The sequence below is a fragment of the Argopecten irradians genome, chromosome 3 (assembly GCF_041381155.1).
Source record: "Argopecten irradians isolate NY chromosome 3, Ai_NY, whole genome shotgun sequence".
Lineage (NCBI taxonomy): Eukaryota > Metazoa > Mollusca > Bivalvia > Pectinida > Pectinidae > Argopecten > Argopecten irradians.
Window position 1 is genome coordinate 374,138 of NC_091136.1, and position 18,150 is coordinate 392,287.

The following is an 18,150-nucleotide window of genomic DNA, read 5'->3' on the forward strand; positions in this document are numbered from 1 at the left end:
TAAGTGCAAGGAAACGGGTCATCTTAGCAAAATGTGCAAGTCTCGTCATCATGTAAACAAACAGCGCGGACATCAAAGTACTGAAAGTACTGTCAGCAAAAAGGGACACAAAGTAAAGAAAAAGAATCCGAAAGTGAACTTTGTAGACTCCGACACAGATACTACTGATATTCAGGAAACAGAACTGAAATATGCATGGCCGTTGTTTTCTATTAAATCTGGCCGACCGAAGGAAATCAAAATTGATTTGATTATCGACAACAAGCCATTGAAAATGGAGTTGGACACAGGTGCTTCAGTAACCTTAATGTCAGAGAAGGAGTATAAACAGAAGTTTGGTGGAAAGTTAAGCAAAACATCAACAGTTCTAAGGACTTACACTGGTCAGATATTACCAGTAGTGGGTGAGAAGTTGGTGACTGTGAATTATGAAGGACAAAAGTTGCCTTTATCATTACTAGTTGTCAAAGCGGACGGACCAGCACTGTTGGGAAGGAACTGGTTGAGTCAATTGAAACTAAATTGGCAGTCTATCAAGTACACCATTGATGGAAACTTAGAGGATGAACTATTCCAGAAATATGAGGTCTTCAACGAGGAACTGGGTACTGTCAAAGGGGTAACTGCTACGCTCAGACTACAAGAAAAGGTCACACCCAAGTTTTTCAAGCCAAGGCCAGTGCCTTTTGCACTTAGGGACAAAATCAGCAATGAGCTTGAACGACTAGAAAAGGCAGGAATCCTGAAACGTGTGGAAAGCTCTGATTGGGGCACACCGATTGTACCTGTTTTGAAACCCGATGGGTCTGTGAGGATCTGTGGTGACTATAAGGTCACACTAAACCCGTACCTGGATGTTCCGGAGTATCCATTACCAACAAGTGAAGAGTTGTTTACCAAGTTAAATGGTGGTGAGAAGTTTTCTAAACTTGACCTGACTAGTGCTTACCAGCAAGTACTGTTGGATGAGGATTCACAAAAGTTGGTAACCATTAACACTCACCAGGGATTATACCGATACACTCGCCTTCCGTTCGGAGTGGCCGCAGCCCCCGCTATTTTTCAGCGGACCATGGATCAAGTCCTGCAAGGAATTGTGGGAGTAGGATGTATTTTGGATGATATCCTAATCACAGGAAAATCAGAAACGGAACACCGAAAAAACCTGAATACAACGCTTCAGCGACTCGAAGATTTCGGTATTCGCCTGAGGAAAGACAAGTGCTACTTCCTCCGCGATGAAGTTGAATATTTCGCTTTCAAGGTAAACAAGGACGGCATTCACCCTTCACCTAAGAAAGTTGAAGCTATTCTGAAACTTGCTGATCCAGAAAACAAACGCGAGCTCCAATCTTGGCTTGGAATCGTAAACTATTATCGGAAATTTATTCCGAACATGGCTACTGTACTGGAGCCGCTCACTCATTTGCTGTCCAACGATGTGGAGTGGAAGTGGACTCCAGCATGTGCACGTGCTTGTGAGGAAATCAAGGAACTTTTAGTTTCGTCTGAAGTCATGGTTCATTATGATCCCCAAAAACCATTGACATTGGCAGTAGATGCTTCAGCTTATGGACTCGGCGCTGTTATTTCGCACACCATCGAGTCAAGCGACAAGCCGATTGCATACGTCTCGCGTACTCTTACATCTGCAGAGCGGAATTATTCGCAAATCGAAAAGGAAGCATTAGCTATAATTTTCGGAATACAGAAATTTCATCAGTACCTATATGGGAGGCGTTTCACGTTATTGACGGATCACAAACCATTGACCACCATTTTAGGACCAAAGAAAGGAATTCCTGTTTTGGCCGCGTCGCGACTGCAGCGATGGGCTATACAATTGTCCGCATATCAATTTGATATCAAATTTCGTTCTACAAGCAAGAACGGAAACGCTGATGCATTATCACGTTTTCCAGTAAAAGGGGAGGAAAATGAAGCTGATGACCATTATGTGTTCTATGAAGAAGCACAACTAGTGAATAGGATGCAGGTAAACAGTTTACCTGTCACTGCGTCGCGCATCGCAGCAGCGACCAAGAATGACCCAGTGTTGGCGAGAGTAGTGCAGTTTACAAGGAGTGGATGGCCAAAGGTTCAGGATGGGGATGATTTGCATCCATATTACAAACTCCGCGATGAACTGACTACTGAGGAGGGATGCTTACTCCGAGGAGTTCGGGTAATTGTACCTGATCAATTTCGTAAGGAAATCTTGGATGAGCTACACCTCAACCACCCTGGCATGGTAAGGATGAAATCTTTAGCAAGGTTGCATGCCTGGTGGCCTCGCATCGATGTTGATATTGAGCAGAGAGTGTCAACCTGTGAAGATTGTAGGAAGGTTCTACCGAATGCACCCAAATCACCTGCCAATCCTTGGAGGTGGCCGTCATCACCATGGGACCGTATACACATTGACTTCGCCGGCCCATTCATGGGTGAGATGTTTATGATCGTGGTTGACGCACACTCAAAATGGTTAGAGGTAGTACGCATGTCATCCACAACCACGACATCAACCATTAGTGCTTTGAGATACATATTCTCTTCCTATGGATTGCCACGTGAACTCGTGTCTGACAACGGACCACAGTTTACAGCGGCTGAGTTTTCAACATTTCTACGTGAAAATGGCATTCGTCACATTCGATCTGCCGCGTATCACCCCAGCTCTAATGGCGAGGCAGAGAGAGCTGTACGTACTTTTAAGCAAGCGATGAAATCAGTGTCAAGTGAGGTAGGAAATTTAAATCAGAAACTGGCTTCTTTTCTCTTATCCTACCGTACAACACCGCATACGTTGACAAAAATGACGCCCAGTGAACTGTTCCTCGGACGGAAATTAAGGACGCGACTGGATGTCATGCGCCCAGACCTATCTGGACATATACAGAGGAAAACTACACCAACAAGGTTTGAAACTCGTGTGTTCGAAATAGGCGATGTAGTTATTACTCGTGATTATCGCAGTAACCCAAAGAAACCTTCTTGGATCAAGGGTATAGTTGTCCGAAAACTTGGACCAATGACCTATATTATTCAGGTGGACGAACTGAATTGGAAACGACATGTGGATCAAATACGCGCATGTAATCCAAACTGTAACATTGAACCACCAGAAACCAATACTTCTGGTGTACCATTCTTTGTCAGTGCGCCATCTGTAACTTCCGTTGTACCAAATCCTGTTGTTACCACCGAGAGAATGACCAACCCCGGTATTAACTCTAGTCCAATTGATGGTACAAGTACACCAAAGACTCTCAGTGTACCACCAACGCCCACCAAATCCATGTCCAACACGACTAGTGATCGTCGCTATCCGCGTCGCAATATCGTGAAACCATCGCGTCTTATTGAGAACTGTTAAATGTGTTAAATTGTGTTCAGATAATAGTTCAGTTTTATTATCCTATTGACATTTTATAAGTGGACAATAACTTTAATTCAGTGTTTCTGAGCTAAGAAAGCGTTATTGATAAGGTAAAAGTTAACCATTTTTCTGAGAGAGGGGAAAAGTGTTATGTTCATGTCAGATCTGGTCATTATCAGTGCATTAGTGTGTAGCCACATGGTACCGGTTTGATCAACGCGCATGTCTGTGTTGTAGTTTTTGAACGCCATGATTAAATGTCTTAATGTTACCTGCAGTGGTGCGTGTTCTTTTACCCTGAATTACCCACACAAACACAACAATTACCTGTCAGAAAACATTTTTATTTTTGAAATTCAGCGGTCGGGTTAAAATTCTATCCTGGGCTCAAACTTGTATACACAGGGGCCATTTCGAAGGTCTTTTTTATTTAGTTGGTTGTTCCCTATAACGTTAAAACTAACCTGTATCAATATAGGGTACCATTATTTACAACATGTTTGGTGAATGAGACGCTGACGAGACAGTGTATTTCAATGATCATTTGACCAAATAATTTAGTGAATTTTCAGCTACAGTATCTTTATTACAATAAAATCCCTTTTAAGTTGATTCCAATTTAAGCAACTCTCAATATTTAGATAAACAGTCGCCAACATGTTATAGAACGTGACCTAACACTACGGAAATCACGTTTTCTATAAAAAGATTTAAATGAAAAACTTTGGTGTCTTACAAAGAAAATATTTTCATATTTTGATTATAGCATTGCTGGTTTTTTTCATTAATATAATAGGCCAAGAAATATGACTTGTTTCTATTTGTGACTGTCCTTACAGCTTTCCTATTTAGTCCAATCGATCTTGTGTAGATATATACATGTACCATAAAATGTAAACTAATAATAATGAAGTAAATAGTAAGTGTTGAAGAACTAAATACGGCAAAAGATAATATATATAAATAATGCTTCTTTTATTTCGATACCTGAGTTGCAGTTTGTGAAATGTCTTTCAACATTTCAGATATTAGTTTTTGTATCGCCCGCGACGATAGTTCGTGAAGCGGCGGCGGTGGCGTTGTCACTTTTTAATTTTGCGTTTAGCTCTGTTTCTCAAAAAGTTTAAGTCCATTCCTATTCAAACTTTAAACCTAGCTGAAGGACATTATTATCATATCAATACACCAAATTATTGCAGGATTCATTTCAGGCCATGGTATGGAGAGGCTGTGAAACTTAGGGATGTTGAACTATTTATAAGACTTGACTTTCAAGTTTTGCGTTTACCTCTGTTTCTAAAACTAAAAACACTTTCTAAAAATGTGTAACTCTTATCCTTAACAATCTTGGAATATAGCTAAATTCTATCATCATCACACCAACACACTTAATTGTCGCAGGATTTGGAATGTACTTTTGCAGGATTCATTTCAGCCTGTGGGATTCAGATGCTGTAGGACATAACTACGCTGCATTTCACTTTTCCTTCATTTTGCTTTATTTTCAGATGTTTTTAAATATTCCATTATAGTTATGTAATAAATCAACAATGCGGTACGGGCAATACTCATAATTAAGCGTAATTCTTATGTATACATTTATTTTTCATTTTTCATTGTTTTAAAGATGTCGCGAGGAGATACTTTGCCGATTTAAAGCCGAAGGACATGCGAAATTGTATTCCCAGTACCGACCATCTTATCCTCAGTATGTATATGATACGATAAAACAATTCTGTATGCAGTCTGAGACGTATGCATATAATCTGGCTATTGACGTCGGATGTGGGAACGGTCAGAGTACCTTTCCTTTGGCGAAAACCTGGAAACATGTGATAGGAGTGGATGTTAGTGGATCCCAAATAGCTGAAGCGTTGGCAGTAAAAAGCAACATCGACTTCAGGGTCGGCCTGGCAGAGGACTTATATTTCCAACAGGATGAAAGTGTGGACCTTATGACAGCCGGTATATTCATTCATTGGATAAATCAGCCGTGTTTTTGGAAGGAGGCGACACGGGTACTTCGTCCTGGTGGTGTTCTGGCAGTGTATTCCTTCAACACATAAAACATGCACAACAAGGAAGCCCGGCACCTGATATGGGAGGTTTGTTTTTATTTGGTCATTTCAATTGTTAAATTGAATAGGGATTTTCCAAATGCAGCTACAAGCCATTTATGATATGACACTCATCCGTACAATATGTCACGCTTGAAATAATTATTTTAGTATAAATGTCAGCAAAAATGTGGCGCGGTGGTAGAAGGCGCAGGTATGTTTGGCTTGGCGATTGGGTGCCGTAGATCGTGAGGTCTGGATAGGGCATGAGTCAATAAATTGTCATTCTATGTTAAATTGTGTTTCTGTGATATTTCATAATTACTAAATACAATGATTCATATGCACTATGTCTTGTTGATCCAAAGGTATCATTTTACAATTGACACAGTGATCATGTCAGCATATCGAACCGACTAAATTTCGTCATAAAGACGTCCTTTTTTTGTGGACGTGGATGTGGCGCGCAGACGATTGGGTGCCGTAGATCTAATGTTCGAGGTCCGGATAGGGCACGAGTCAAAAAAATGGCATCCTTTTTTAAATTGTGCTTCTTTCGTATGTCAGCAAAATAGATATTAAACGATATTGATGTTTCCAATTAAATAACTATGTTAAAAGAAGTGTACAACGAAACCCTGGACGGCTGCTGGACAGAACACCGTATACATCTTGAAAATGGCTTGGCTGTAGTAAACATTCCATTTGTGGAATCTAAAAGGTAAACTATATTAATTGTTCTTTGCTATTTATATATAACAAGTATACAAGAATCACAGGCCAAATCTAAGAAAGGGAATTTGATAAAGTTATTACTATTTGATAGCATATAGTTTTTAAATGCATTGACGTTTTTCCCATGTACTCCAATGCTATAAACATGCATTCACGTTGCGTCTAGGAAAAGGGTTAGGCTATGTTTGACCGTATCGGGTTACGATTAAGGATTTTATTCGCACTTCATGTTGAATTTGTTTCATGAGAAACTACTCTAAAAATTCATCGAACCATGAAAGCGCTCAAAGCATTCCATCTAAAAAGACATGTTTGAAAGCAGTGTTTGATGAAATCAAAGATGGATGCGACTATCAGGACAAAGCAAAGCAAGAGGTACAAGTGGGCGACCTCGAAGTCTCCGCTTAATTGATGAATTCTTAATTGTTTTAATGCGTCTTCGACTTGGACTTTTGCTAGAAGACTTGGCAGCTCGATTCTGCATTTCAGTGACAACATGTGGGGATGTGTTTAATCAATGATTGACTACTTGGACTCACAGTTATCATTTTTGATCATGTGGCCTTCTCGAGAAGTGGTGGACAGCAACATGCCGCAAGTATTTAAGGATAAGTTTCCGGCAACAAGGGTCATAATTGATTGTACTGAAATTAGGACTGAAACGCCAAGCTCACTTCAGCTTAAATCTCTCATGTATAGCGATTATAAATCGCATATGACCTGGAAGTCGTTAGTTGGTATAAGTCCTGATGGTCATGTGACATTTATTTCCGACCTATGGTGTGGTAGTATCAGTGATAAACAGATCACTAAAGAAACCGGACTTGTGGACATTCTGCGAACCAGGTGATGCTATAATGGCAGACAAAGGTTTCACGATCGCTGATCTTACCACACCCCGAGGTGTGAGGCTTATTATTCCAATATTTAAAAAGAAAAGTGTCAGGTTTTCTAAGAGAGATGTACAACAGACAAAAGATATTGCCAATGTCCGTATACATGTAGAGAAGCAAATGGAAAGAATAAAGAACTTTAGAATTCTACAAGGTGTTATGCCTATTACAATGTCCAAACGGGCATCCAAAGTATGGCGTCTGTGTGCCAAACTAACCAATCTTCAGCCGCCGTTAGTGTTAGACAAGTGACTTGTATGATATCTTGTTTTGACTCAACATATTGATAAATTATTAAAGTTAAATTGAACTTTTGTTATGTATTTAAAATTTTGCAGAAGGTAGATTTAATCAAGTTTGTACAGATAAAATCTATCAAAAGTGTTCCTCTATATGGGATCATTTCTGTGTGTCCTTGTATCAGAAGAATTATTTTTATATAGATTTTAGCATTGAATATATTAAAATATCTTCTTGATCAAGAATATGTATTGACATTCAATAAGATTTTTCATGTTAATCAAATAAATTTGGTATTTTGCTTAATTATCTTGTGAACTGTATTTACACTGTTACCATTATATTGAAAATGACCCATATATTTTCAACTGAAATGATCCTTGCAGTGATCCCTGATGCATGTAGTTATGCAGTCTGCTGTACAGTGTACACACTTATACATGTATACCAGGTATCTGCATGTATATATATATACTGAAATTAAAAATATCAACGTGGCATTCCTTTTCACTAATGTTAACTATGATGACGTCATCATTTACTATGACGTCACCTTGTATCTAAGCTAAAGTAAATAAATAAATGCCTGAAGATGGCGAGAAAGGCCTTAAAACTTAAACGAAAAAAGAATGCCGTTTTTATATTTTAGTATCTACTGATACACGTTTTTTAAAAGTATATTTAAAATTAAGGATTAACTTCAATAGATTTTTTATCTTATGGAGATATAACAAAAAATCTGAGTGTATTCTAAATAAACCGTGAAGCGGTTTATGATGAGAGTACTCAGATTTTGTTATATCTGTCTCCAAAACATAAAAGAATATATTCAAAATTTCAAATTAATCCTTATAATTCAATTTTCTAAAGATAATCTCGTCAATATTTAAAATACATTTTGGGACTCTTTTGTCTATGAAGTTCGAAGCTGATGCCAATCCGAAGCGACGTTACAAACAGCGATACCATTTTTCCCTTTATGGGCTGATAAAGTAATTTTAAAGCCAATGAAAATGCTTTTTTCAAGCAAAATTGAATTATATATATATACAGTTAGTGTACTGAGTTAGTGTACATGAGTGGGGTATATATGGATCCCTCTCATAGTGACCAACTTTCTGAAAGTCGGTGACTTTGAGTCACCTCTAGTCTCACCAACTTCCTTAAATGACTCTGGCTTATAGCTTTTAGGTATAAAACAAAAATAAGCAGGTTTATGTATATACCACTTAGTTGCAATGCACATTTACAGTATTAGGATCATGAACACCTCATATTTCTAAACACAGCAAATTAATCTTTTTATAGTAAAGTTTGAAATGGTTTCTTTTTCCTAGATAGAAAACTACAAGCATTTACAAACATTTATAGAAATTTCATATTTTATTTAGTAAGTTATAACTTTCTGCTCTTTTGCCCATATCCATAACAAACAAAAATTCATTAATTGTGGATCTATTATGAATATAAAAACACTTTCATAACCCTTGGGTTCACCTGAATGAAAAGTAAAAAAATTACATTTATATATATATATAATTCAATTATACATCTTTACATGTCATGCATATATGAAAACATTATTAGCTACACCATATCAATATGCATTTCATTTTGCGTGAAAGGTCAAAAGTTTTGCTGCTATAACACTGTAATGAAAAAAAAATGGCAGTTTTATGTATAATTCTAGCAAAACAATGTATCAAATGTTCTATACTATAGATTTTAACACATAAAGCGACAGAGTTAATTATCCAAATAATTTTTTTCCGCGTTTCACTCTTTCAGTAAACAGTTCTGGTATAAACACTTCCACATAGCACAGAGCAAGTTTTCTCAACATTATTGACCACAGAGACTTTCATCAAACATTATGCGCTCCACAGCTACTTTCCCTTTGCAGGTCCAGATAACAAAGTCGCACCATTTATGACCAGAAATTGCCATTTGTCCTTGTACCTGGTAATAGTACACATTGTTCCTTTTCAAAACAATGTCTCCATTGTCGTTAAGAGAACAATAAAAATCCTTATCTCTGGCACAATCTTCTGGGGAGAGCATTCTCCATTTCTGGGAAGCTGGGCATTTGATTTCTAAGAGTCCATGTCCCATTGAATGACACATTTTACAAGTGCAGTACACAAGACCATCTGGGCTTGCTCCCAAAAAGGGATATGTTGGCTTTACCAATAATCCACATTCCTTGACTTGGATGCCAGGATGAGTTTTTTTTCATGTACCTTACATATGTTTTCCTTGCAGGTTTTTCATGTGTTCTCCCATACCTTGTATATTCATTGTCTTGAAAGGTGTAATCAAAGAGTTTGTTCACCAAACCTTCTGGATTATCGAAGCTTTTTCTCTTCATTACATACCCAAAGTTTGAAGCAGTAATGCGGTCTTGTCTTGCCTTTTTCCATAGAGAACTTTCAGACTGTTTTCTTGTACATTGTTCAATCAAAAGACATTCATCCTCTGTGACACAAAGATTATCAAAATAACTCTGAAATGTTCCCTGGATATAATGACTTCTGATATCAACACAATCTCTAAACTGGTAGGAAATTGAATGAAGCATAGGTACATCAACTAAACTGTCACTATCAACTTTCATAAAATTTGCAAGCCATCCAGCATTTGATGTCGACTGATTCTGAAGCAGTCGCTCCTTAAACCTTTGAACATTTGCAGTACAGGTAGAGTTTTTTGAGTCATAGAGTTTTACTTGGACATTGGTACCTTCTGAAGACTTTTCAAATGAATGTTTCTTGAATTGGACTTGTTCAGCTTTTTTAGGGCTTAACTTTCTTTTCCTGGGGTTGTTCCATTTACATTTCTGGGCAGTAGGAGCAAGCTTACCCTCGGATTTTTTCTTTGAGATATCTGCCACAGCGTATAACAATGCAGAAATATGGTTACAAGCCTCTCTCCCTCCCTGAAAAGGAAAAAAAAATCAATTAATCATATAGCAAATAAACAAAAACAAACTTGCTATTGCGCAGAAAATTTCAAACTGATACAAATATGTGAACACTCTGCCTATTGAGGATTATTGCCATGATCAATAGAAACTCTCAGACAAGGAGGCCCAATGTAACGGGAATACAATTAGACATTAATATATTATTATTTTATATATATTAATATAAAAAAAAATACAACATTAAGTATTTCAAATAAAATAATATTTACCCTGCTGTGCAGTTACATTCTGCCGAGTATACACATCCTGACACCTTAGATAACATCACCCAGGTACTGTAGTCCGGTGTATCCTTTTTATTTGCTGTTGGAAGGGATGGGAGCACATTTGCTTTCACATAACAGTGGCTTGAGTTCTCATCGACGTCCGACATTTTCACTGAATGTACGTGTCCATCCTCGTAAAACACTTTCGATTTCAACTGTTTTTTGTGGTTCATTTTCAACACAATATAATTGTAAATTTCCTTCTCTGTGAAATCTGGAATGTTAGAAAAATTTTCTGTCCAATTTTTCAACTCCGATGGATGAGGAAGACGTTCATTTAGCGGTGTACACAGTTTGTCGTTCTTTCTGTTCTCCTGCTCTTGTATGTTATCTTTTCTATCTATACTAATGTCGCTTAAACATAAACGTCTTGCCCCCTGCGCACGCTCAAGTAGTTGCCGCTTATTACCTGACACATGTTGCCCACGACTACTCAGATATTTCTTCAAATCTTTCACGTTTAAACTTTGTAGATCACAAGCATCGTCGATTAGGCCTACAGGTATCTCCATTTTGCTGTCGTCAACCAAGCGATAATAGTCCCCGGAAGTAGTTACCAATAAAGAAGAGTTCCAAATCAGGAACGATAACTTTGTTTCCGTTCAGAACTATAAGACCTTTGCAGTTCGGAGAGGAGAATCGACCAGCTGGGGATAGATGACAATTATGGCACAGGGAAATATTTTGTTGGTTTCTGTTCTATCAATCTGTGTGTTATGCTTACTTAAAGCAGGTGGGCATGCATATGAAGCATATCTAATGCTGACATATCAATAACAATCAATGTAACAGGTTAAAATTAATGTAAAATCAGCAAACAGTTTATTAATGATGTAAAGGCCTCTTGCATGTTTCTGAAAACAGTGCTTATCTGTACTGATTTCAAAAAAAAAATAATTAATAATGTAAATATGTACCAATACTTAATCGATGAACAATATGTTCAATCTCGAGATATAGAATACGCTATACATAATAAATCACTGTAATGTCTGCATTTAAACTGTTTTTTTTTTTGTTATACTAAAACCGGGGTCGTGTATACACAAAACAAAGTAAAGAACTTATTGGTTGTAATCGCTGTTTCAGGTTCCAAACATAGTAATTACATGTTTTCCCTCTGTACATATTTCATGACAAATCTTTCTTCTGGCATTCCGTCGGAACGATTTTTCAATGCCTATTGCCTATTTGTAGATATTCACGAAGGCGTTGCTTTGCAAAAGAGTAAACCACATTTTACCAAACACCCCTGACCTTTAATCTGTCAAAATATGTACAAACATAACGGAATGACCTCGGTAAACGTCAAATGTTTTATTGTGTTATAAAACAATAATCAGTATGTTAACTGAATATTTCATTAGTTACAATAGGAGATTTCAGAAAAGATGGCGATGACGTCACACAAAGGTACATCCGGGCGCTCAAAGGTACAACTCCGTATATCTGTACACATAAACATGGTGGGAGCACAGCCGCTTGCGATGTTTGTTTACATTTTAAAGTAATAAATAGTACGACAATCCGAGAACTCTTGCGTTATTTTAATTTCAAAAAAATGCAAATAAAAATATTTAACAATAATATATATATTTCAACATATGGTATTCATATATTTTACCCTGTTTATTCGACTCCATTTTCGACCGCCACGAGAAAACACGGTCGCCATTACGTATAAACATTGACAGACATATTGCGAATATCAACTTGAAATTACAAATTAAATTCAAAGTTCCTCAAAATATTTTACTGACATTTTAATAGGCGATTACTGTTTTCTAACTTTTACTTGGTTAAACACCTACAATGTGTGATTATGACCAAATTAAAGTTTGCTTTCGTAGATCACCCCAAGCGCACGGCAGCCATTACGTACAGTACTGCCGAGATACCGAATTTCGTCCTTTTTCAGAGCCACAGAATTACGTATTCTGGATAACTTTTTCGTCAGAAATTTTGGAATTTAGCTTATGACATAGAAATGAGTCAGTTTATAGTTACTTTTTATCATATGTTTAAACAAAACTTTGAGTTATTTAGGATTCTCGAAGCCGCGCGCAATGTGTCCTGGTCGGCATTTACAGTACTACGATCTGTATTCACTATGTATAAATCTAAATGTAGTCTATCTAACATGTATTCAAATTATTTAAAAGTAACATCACTTAAATTTGAGACTTCACATAACAGTCCATGGAATAAAAGCGACTAAAAAATAAAAAGAATAAACTCTACAGCATGAAATCTGAACGATTTCACCATTTCAATTTTGCGATACGTGTACGTACATACAGTGGTTACAACATTCATTTAAAACAAGATATACACGGTAAAGATCGAAATATATCTCTTTTACAAGTACTCGAGATATGTGTTGGTAATTACGTATTAATATTATTAATTTCCCCAACTATGGGCTGTGGCCTGAGGTGATCTACTAGCGAAGCCATGCACGAGCGACCGTGGTCCGGCCAGGTGGTTCACATTTCGTTATATTATTATTATAATAGTGTTGTGAACAGCTTTTTCATCTATAACAGAAAACATGACACATTTAAATCAATTATCTATTCATAAATTTTTCACAACATGGATTTCAACGTGTTAACAAAAAACGGTACGTGTGACGGCCCGGCACCGCTTCGCAAGCTGGCTTCATGATCAACACTAAATCCGAGACAATAAGAAACCATTTTAAAATCAGAATTTGCAAGTATGAAATTGGATACTTTTGTTAAAATATCGATTGTGTAGCAGGGATGTGCGTATCTGTGTTGTTTTTTATTAGTCGCCATACTGTGTTTGTACCTTTGAGGACCCGGATGTAAACTTTCTGTGACGTCACGCCATCTTTTCTGAAATCTCCTATACCCAATAATATAGAGATAATTAAGCATTAATGTGAATATATTTTTAATTCCATCGGGGTATGACAGAAAACTGTATGAATCCGCGTAACGGATTCTCATAAAAATTTGCAGACGGAATTCATTTCATAATCCTATTATATGAAATCTAAATATATAGTGATATCAATGTTTATAATTAATTTTTCCTTCAACGATTGCCCGTTTATCCGTATAAAACAAAATTCATGTATAATAGTTCTAGAGTTACTATTATCACCCTAAAGATATTTGAAATAGTTTGGAATATCATAGCCCGTTTTTATGAAACAGAAGATTGTATTGAACTGTACGGATGGCTCTTGTTCTGCCACCATGATATTGAATAGCTACATTGATATAAATCCCTCTGCCAATTATTTTTGACTGTAAAATAGTTGATGTCCTCAGTTTGTAAAAGCTCATCAAAGATGTATCAATACCTTATACCCGTTTTGTCAGCTCCCCGAACAATATTATTCTAATGGACGATGCATCTCGCTCCGCATAAATACATGTATTCAATACATATACACAAATAAAACTACCGACACACCAAAAAAACAAAACATCTCCCACATGAAACATAGAATAGTATTGTCTACTTTATTGGTCGCATATCATCGACAAAGAAACATTTATTGTATTATATTAAGTGTATATATAGTAAGTTTTTTTTCAATCTTTGGGAATATTACACAACATGCACGAAGAAAAAGAGTTTGTATTATGTCTTTGCGTCTTTCGCATAATGCAGTTTAGTTTGGTACACTCTAGCTTCTGGGTAAAAGTATCTGTATCTCTTTCTAGTTCAGTCTGTAGAATGAATACTTCGATGTCTCCTGTTTTGTGGGCGTTCCTGTGCACTTTTTTTAAACGGTGAGTGTGATCCGGACTACGGGTATGTTCATGTGACAATTCTGCAAAAATTATGTCACTTTAGAAATCTATACAAAACAGAAACAAAACATGATATAAATATATTGTTAATATAACATTGCAGAAATGTAAACGCTTTGTATGTTAACTGTCGCATACATTTTATCTAAACATATTGGTTGCAGGGACATTTTCTGTTTCTGAATTACAGTTAGTAAAAATGACAAAATTCGACACACTATTCGTTCTTACTTACGGTTCAATTAGATTATCACATAGAAAACTATACGTCAATGAACATGACGTCAATTGTTTCATCATACGGATAAACAACGTACAAATTAAACGGCTTCATATAGCTGTTCTCTAAACCGATGCATGTTATGATTGCGTTGGTGTTATAATAAAACATCAGCGTAGTCGGTAGAAAGAAAGAGGCGATCTTGACGTAAAGGCAGGAATCACATTTAATACTGATGGAGGCAAAGTGTGAATCAATCAAGTTTCATAAATGCTGAAATAAATGATCATAATATCATGTGCATAGAAATGATATGTTACAAATGTATGAAGCTTTAAACGTTTTTGATAGTTTCGTTGATAATTTTGAACAACCATTTTTATATAGAATTAGCAATTAGATTGGAACAGTAGTTTATACCAGCCAACTAAGCAATGTAAAGACATGATTTGACTATACTAGTGGTTTATGACGTATATGTACAAGGCATATAATTTGATGGAAGGTCACATTGATAAATTCTAAAAAGAATCATAACACTTCACTTGTGGTTAATCGTAGCGTATGATCTCTTATTTCAAAATTAGCTAGAATCATAATTGCTAAATATAACAAAAGTACAAAAGTAGTTTCCAGTAAATACAAACACAAATTTAGTTTCTTTTATAAAATCGTTCACGTTTTACTTACCACAATCTTCTCTGCTTCGTTCAACGTTGAAGAATTCATCTACGCATCAGAAGCTTTTAGATAAACTACTGCCATGCTTCTTATATCAAACTATGGAAGCATGTCGATAACTGATGGAATTAATGGTTTCTGTGCAACTGTAACTTACTTTTCACAATTTTGAAATGCTGAAAAATACCGACTTTTAAGTTTTGAATCTACGTAAAATGTATTTGCAAATATCATTTTATAATTCATGTATATACAAACGTATTCCAAGGCTGAATATTATTGTTACTCATGTCAAAGTTTTTCATATGGTTAAATATGACAGTTAATAAGTACTGAGAGGACCATATAATACGACAATAGTTTAATGTAATAGAATAAGATAAATGAGCAAGTGTGCTTGAATATGGCAGCATTAAACAAAAACAATGATGTTAAGATACAGTGCAATATAAAGACAACAATGCATATACATATATGTATGACATACATTATTAATGCTACAAAACATGTCAATGTTTTTGTTACAACATGAAACGCTGATTTGTCTTACCTTTCCTCAACATAAGGTTAAGCACAATGCGTCCTCCAATCAGCCCCATTTGACTCTGACCCTCCCCATTAAGGAATTGGGATCAGTATTAGGAAATGTGTACTTATAGAACTTCTGGAGTGACAAGAATGAATTCTATATCCAACCTTTATTCTATACTTTAAACCATGTTTCTTGTACATTCCGAGTACACCATTAAGACTTTCAACCCCACTCCCCATTACCCCATTATTACAGATTGCCATAAAATGAGTTGAAAGTTGAGATGATAAACATAAAAAAGTATTTAGATGATTGAATGAATACGTACATACGTACAATGCATATTTCATACTGGCGATAATACCATTAAATGACTTAAAGAGTAATTGCAATATGGTTCTTTTAAATACTTTGCATAAGCATGTTAGTTTTCATCTCAAGATGTGATAGAATATATTAATATAATCTTTCCCTACCTAGAGGATGTGACAACAAAATCACAACCTGAGGGGTAATTCATAAACATCCAACCGGAGGCTTACCGAGGATTGGACATTCAGGAATTCCCCCGAGGTTTGGACTTTTGATGACACACCATTATAGGTAGGGAACGATTCTTTTTCTCTCACATACAAAAGAAAAAGAAGAAATTAAAGCCTAAACAGAAACATTTTCACCGCGAGATGAACATAATTCAATCGGCTGCACGTCAATATTTATGACGTCATCGACAATGCACGCCACAGTCACACCTCCTGAAGTCATGACGTTACGTAAATGTCTTCATGTTCAAAAGGTTAGCGCGCGCAATCCGTCATACCCAACGGGTTGCCAGATTAATTTCCCACAGCTAACACCAGTGACAAATCAGGATCACACATCAACATTTAAATCCGTTGAATATAAAATATCTGCTTTTTAACAAGCAGAATACCATATATAGCTATAACATATATAGCTTCAATTTGATATCAATGATTCCTTAGGAGTACCGTTAGAGGTTTATAACTCCATATACGGAATTATTTCAAAGATTCGTGGTGGAATGGAATATAGTTTCGTATGAGAACTTACTGTTTATTTCGATATGGATGAAGGCTTGTCCAATATCAATCAAGTTTACCGCAGTGCAAAGGTATGTGCCGCCATCTACCTGTCTAGAAGATGGTATTCGAAGAAGACCAGACGTGACATCAGCATCGACCGGAAGTTGACCTCCTATTCTGGACCATGTTATAGATAACGGGGCAGGATTACTGTCTACGTTACACGCAATTTCAAGATTTACGCCTTCTATCACTTTCTCTCCAGGAATCGCAAATAACTTCAAGTAAGGACCATCTGTTAAAAAACCAGATAAAACTTTCTATGAAGGAGCTAGTATATTACAAAAATAAAATGCATGAATCTAAGTAAAGTGTTATTCCAGAAGGAAAAATAAAGGATATTCATTGTTTTCTTGACGAATAACAGTTATATTTCATCGAGTAGGGTGTACATTTTGATAGCATCGCTTTCGACCAGTTTCCGCTTTGTGTTCTAAAATAGGACATTGTATTTCACTTTGAAAATGTAAATCTTTGTATTTTTACCATGCCAAGTCTCTCTAAGTCTCAGTTTAAATATTATAATATAGTCTAAAACGCTTACATCTGACATCCAGTGTAACGGAGGACGTCCTCTCTCCCAGCGTCACGTCCTCGTTCTGGACCACACACCTAATCACGTTACCGTCCTGGTACCTGTCAGGTGCGAGTTGTAGAACCTGTGTAGATATAAAACTCCCGTAACTTCCTGACGTGTTGGTGACGACCGCTGTGTTAGGTATTCGTGTTGTTCCGTTGTACCACGTGATGTGTACGTGTCTGTTGTACTCCTGTGTTGTACAGGTCAAGGTCAGAGTATTGGTACCGTCCGCCACCACCACTCTGTTCCCTGATATATTTACATAATCAGGCCCAACTAAAACACAACAGATTATCAACATAGATAGGCTGATTTAAAAAAAAGTTTTTGGTTGAAACCAGTTGATGTGATCGATGACAGTTCGATTAATTATCTTTTGCATCAATATGTCTATATCATGCATTTGATATAAATCAAATTACGGCTAAATCCGTTACATAGTCAGAGTATAATTGACAATGACGTGACATGTCTTTTCTGGTGTACTGTGTTAGATTGTTATTTTGTTTTCTTTAATAGGCATGACTAAATATTGTTGTATTTATTTTTTTATTATGGGATTTCGATATGTTTGTTATCGTTTCAGGCTTGACGGCAGCGGAAAATCGAATAATCTAGAGAAAAAGATCGACTAACAGTCAGTACCTAGCAATTGCCCAACATACGAACACGATGGAAGTTTTGTGG

At 36.5% G+C, this 18,150-nt stretch overlaps 2 protein-coding genes, 1 long non-coding RNA gene and 1 pseudogene across 3 annotated transcripts; 1 reads left to right on the forward strand and 3 right to left on the reverse strand.

The window, feature by feature from the left end:
* Window positions 1-5,118: 5,118 nt before the first annotated feature.
* Window positions 5,119-5,445, forward strand: LOC138320177 (putative methyltransferase DDB_G0268948). The gene has a single exon (XM_069263220.1). The coding sequence runs from the start codon at window positions 5,119-5,121 to the stop codon at window positions 5,443-5,445; it is 327 nt and encodes a 108-aa protein (XP_069119321.1).
* A 3,373-nt stretch (window positions 5,446-8,818) lies between these two features.
* LOC138317222 (uncharacterized) lies at window positions 8,819-10,251 on the reverse strand (annotated as a pseudogene).
* A 241-nt stretch (window positions 10,252-10,492) lies between these two features.
* On the reverse strand, window positions 10,493-11,065 carry LOC138320178 (uncharacterized). The gene has a single exon (XM_069263221.1). The coding sequence runs from the start codon at window positions 11,063-11,065 to the stop codon at window positions 10,493-10,495; it is 573 nt and encodes a 190-aa protein (XP_069119322.1).
* Window positions 11,066-14,031: 2,966 nt separating this feature from the next.
* LOC138317223 (uncharacterized) lies at window positions 14,032-17,707 on the reverse strand. The gene is made up of 2 exons (XR_011207735.1): window positions 17,428-17,707; window positions 14,032-17,118 (listed from the first exon to the last, which is right to left on the reverse strand). It is a non-coding gene; the product is annotated as an uncharacterized lncRNA (long non-coding RNA).
* Between the last annotated feature and the right edge of the window lie 443 nt (window positions 17,708-18,150).

Coding starts and splice junctions, on each gene's coding strand:
- LOC138320177 (XM_069263220.1), top strand. CDS start 5,119: ATGCAGTCTGAGACGTATGCATATAATCTGGCTATTGACGTCGGATGT.
- LOC138320178 (XM_069263221.1), bottom strand. CDS start 11,065: ATGGAGATACCTGTAGGCCTAATCGACGATGCTTGTGATCTACAAAGT.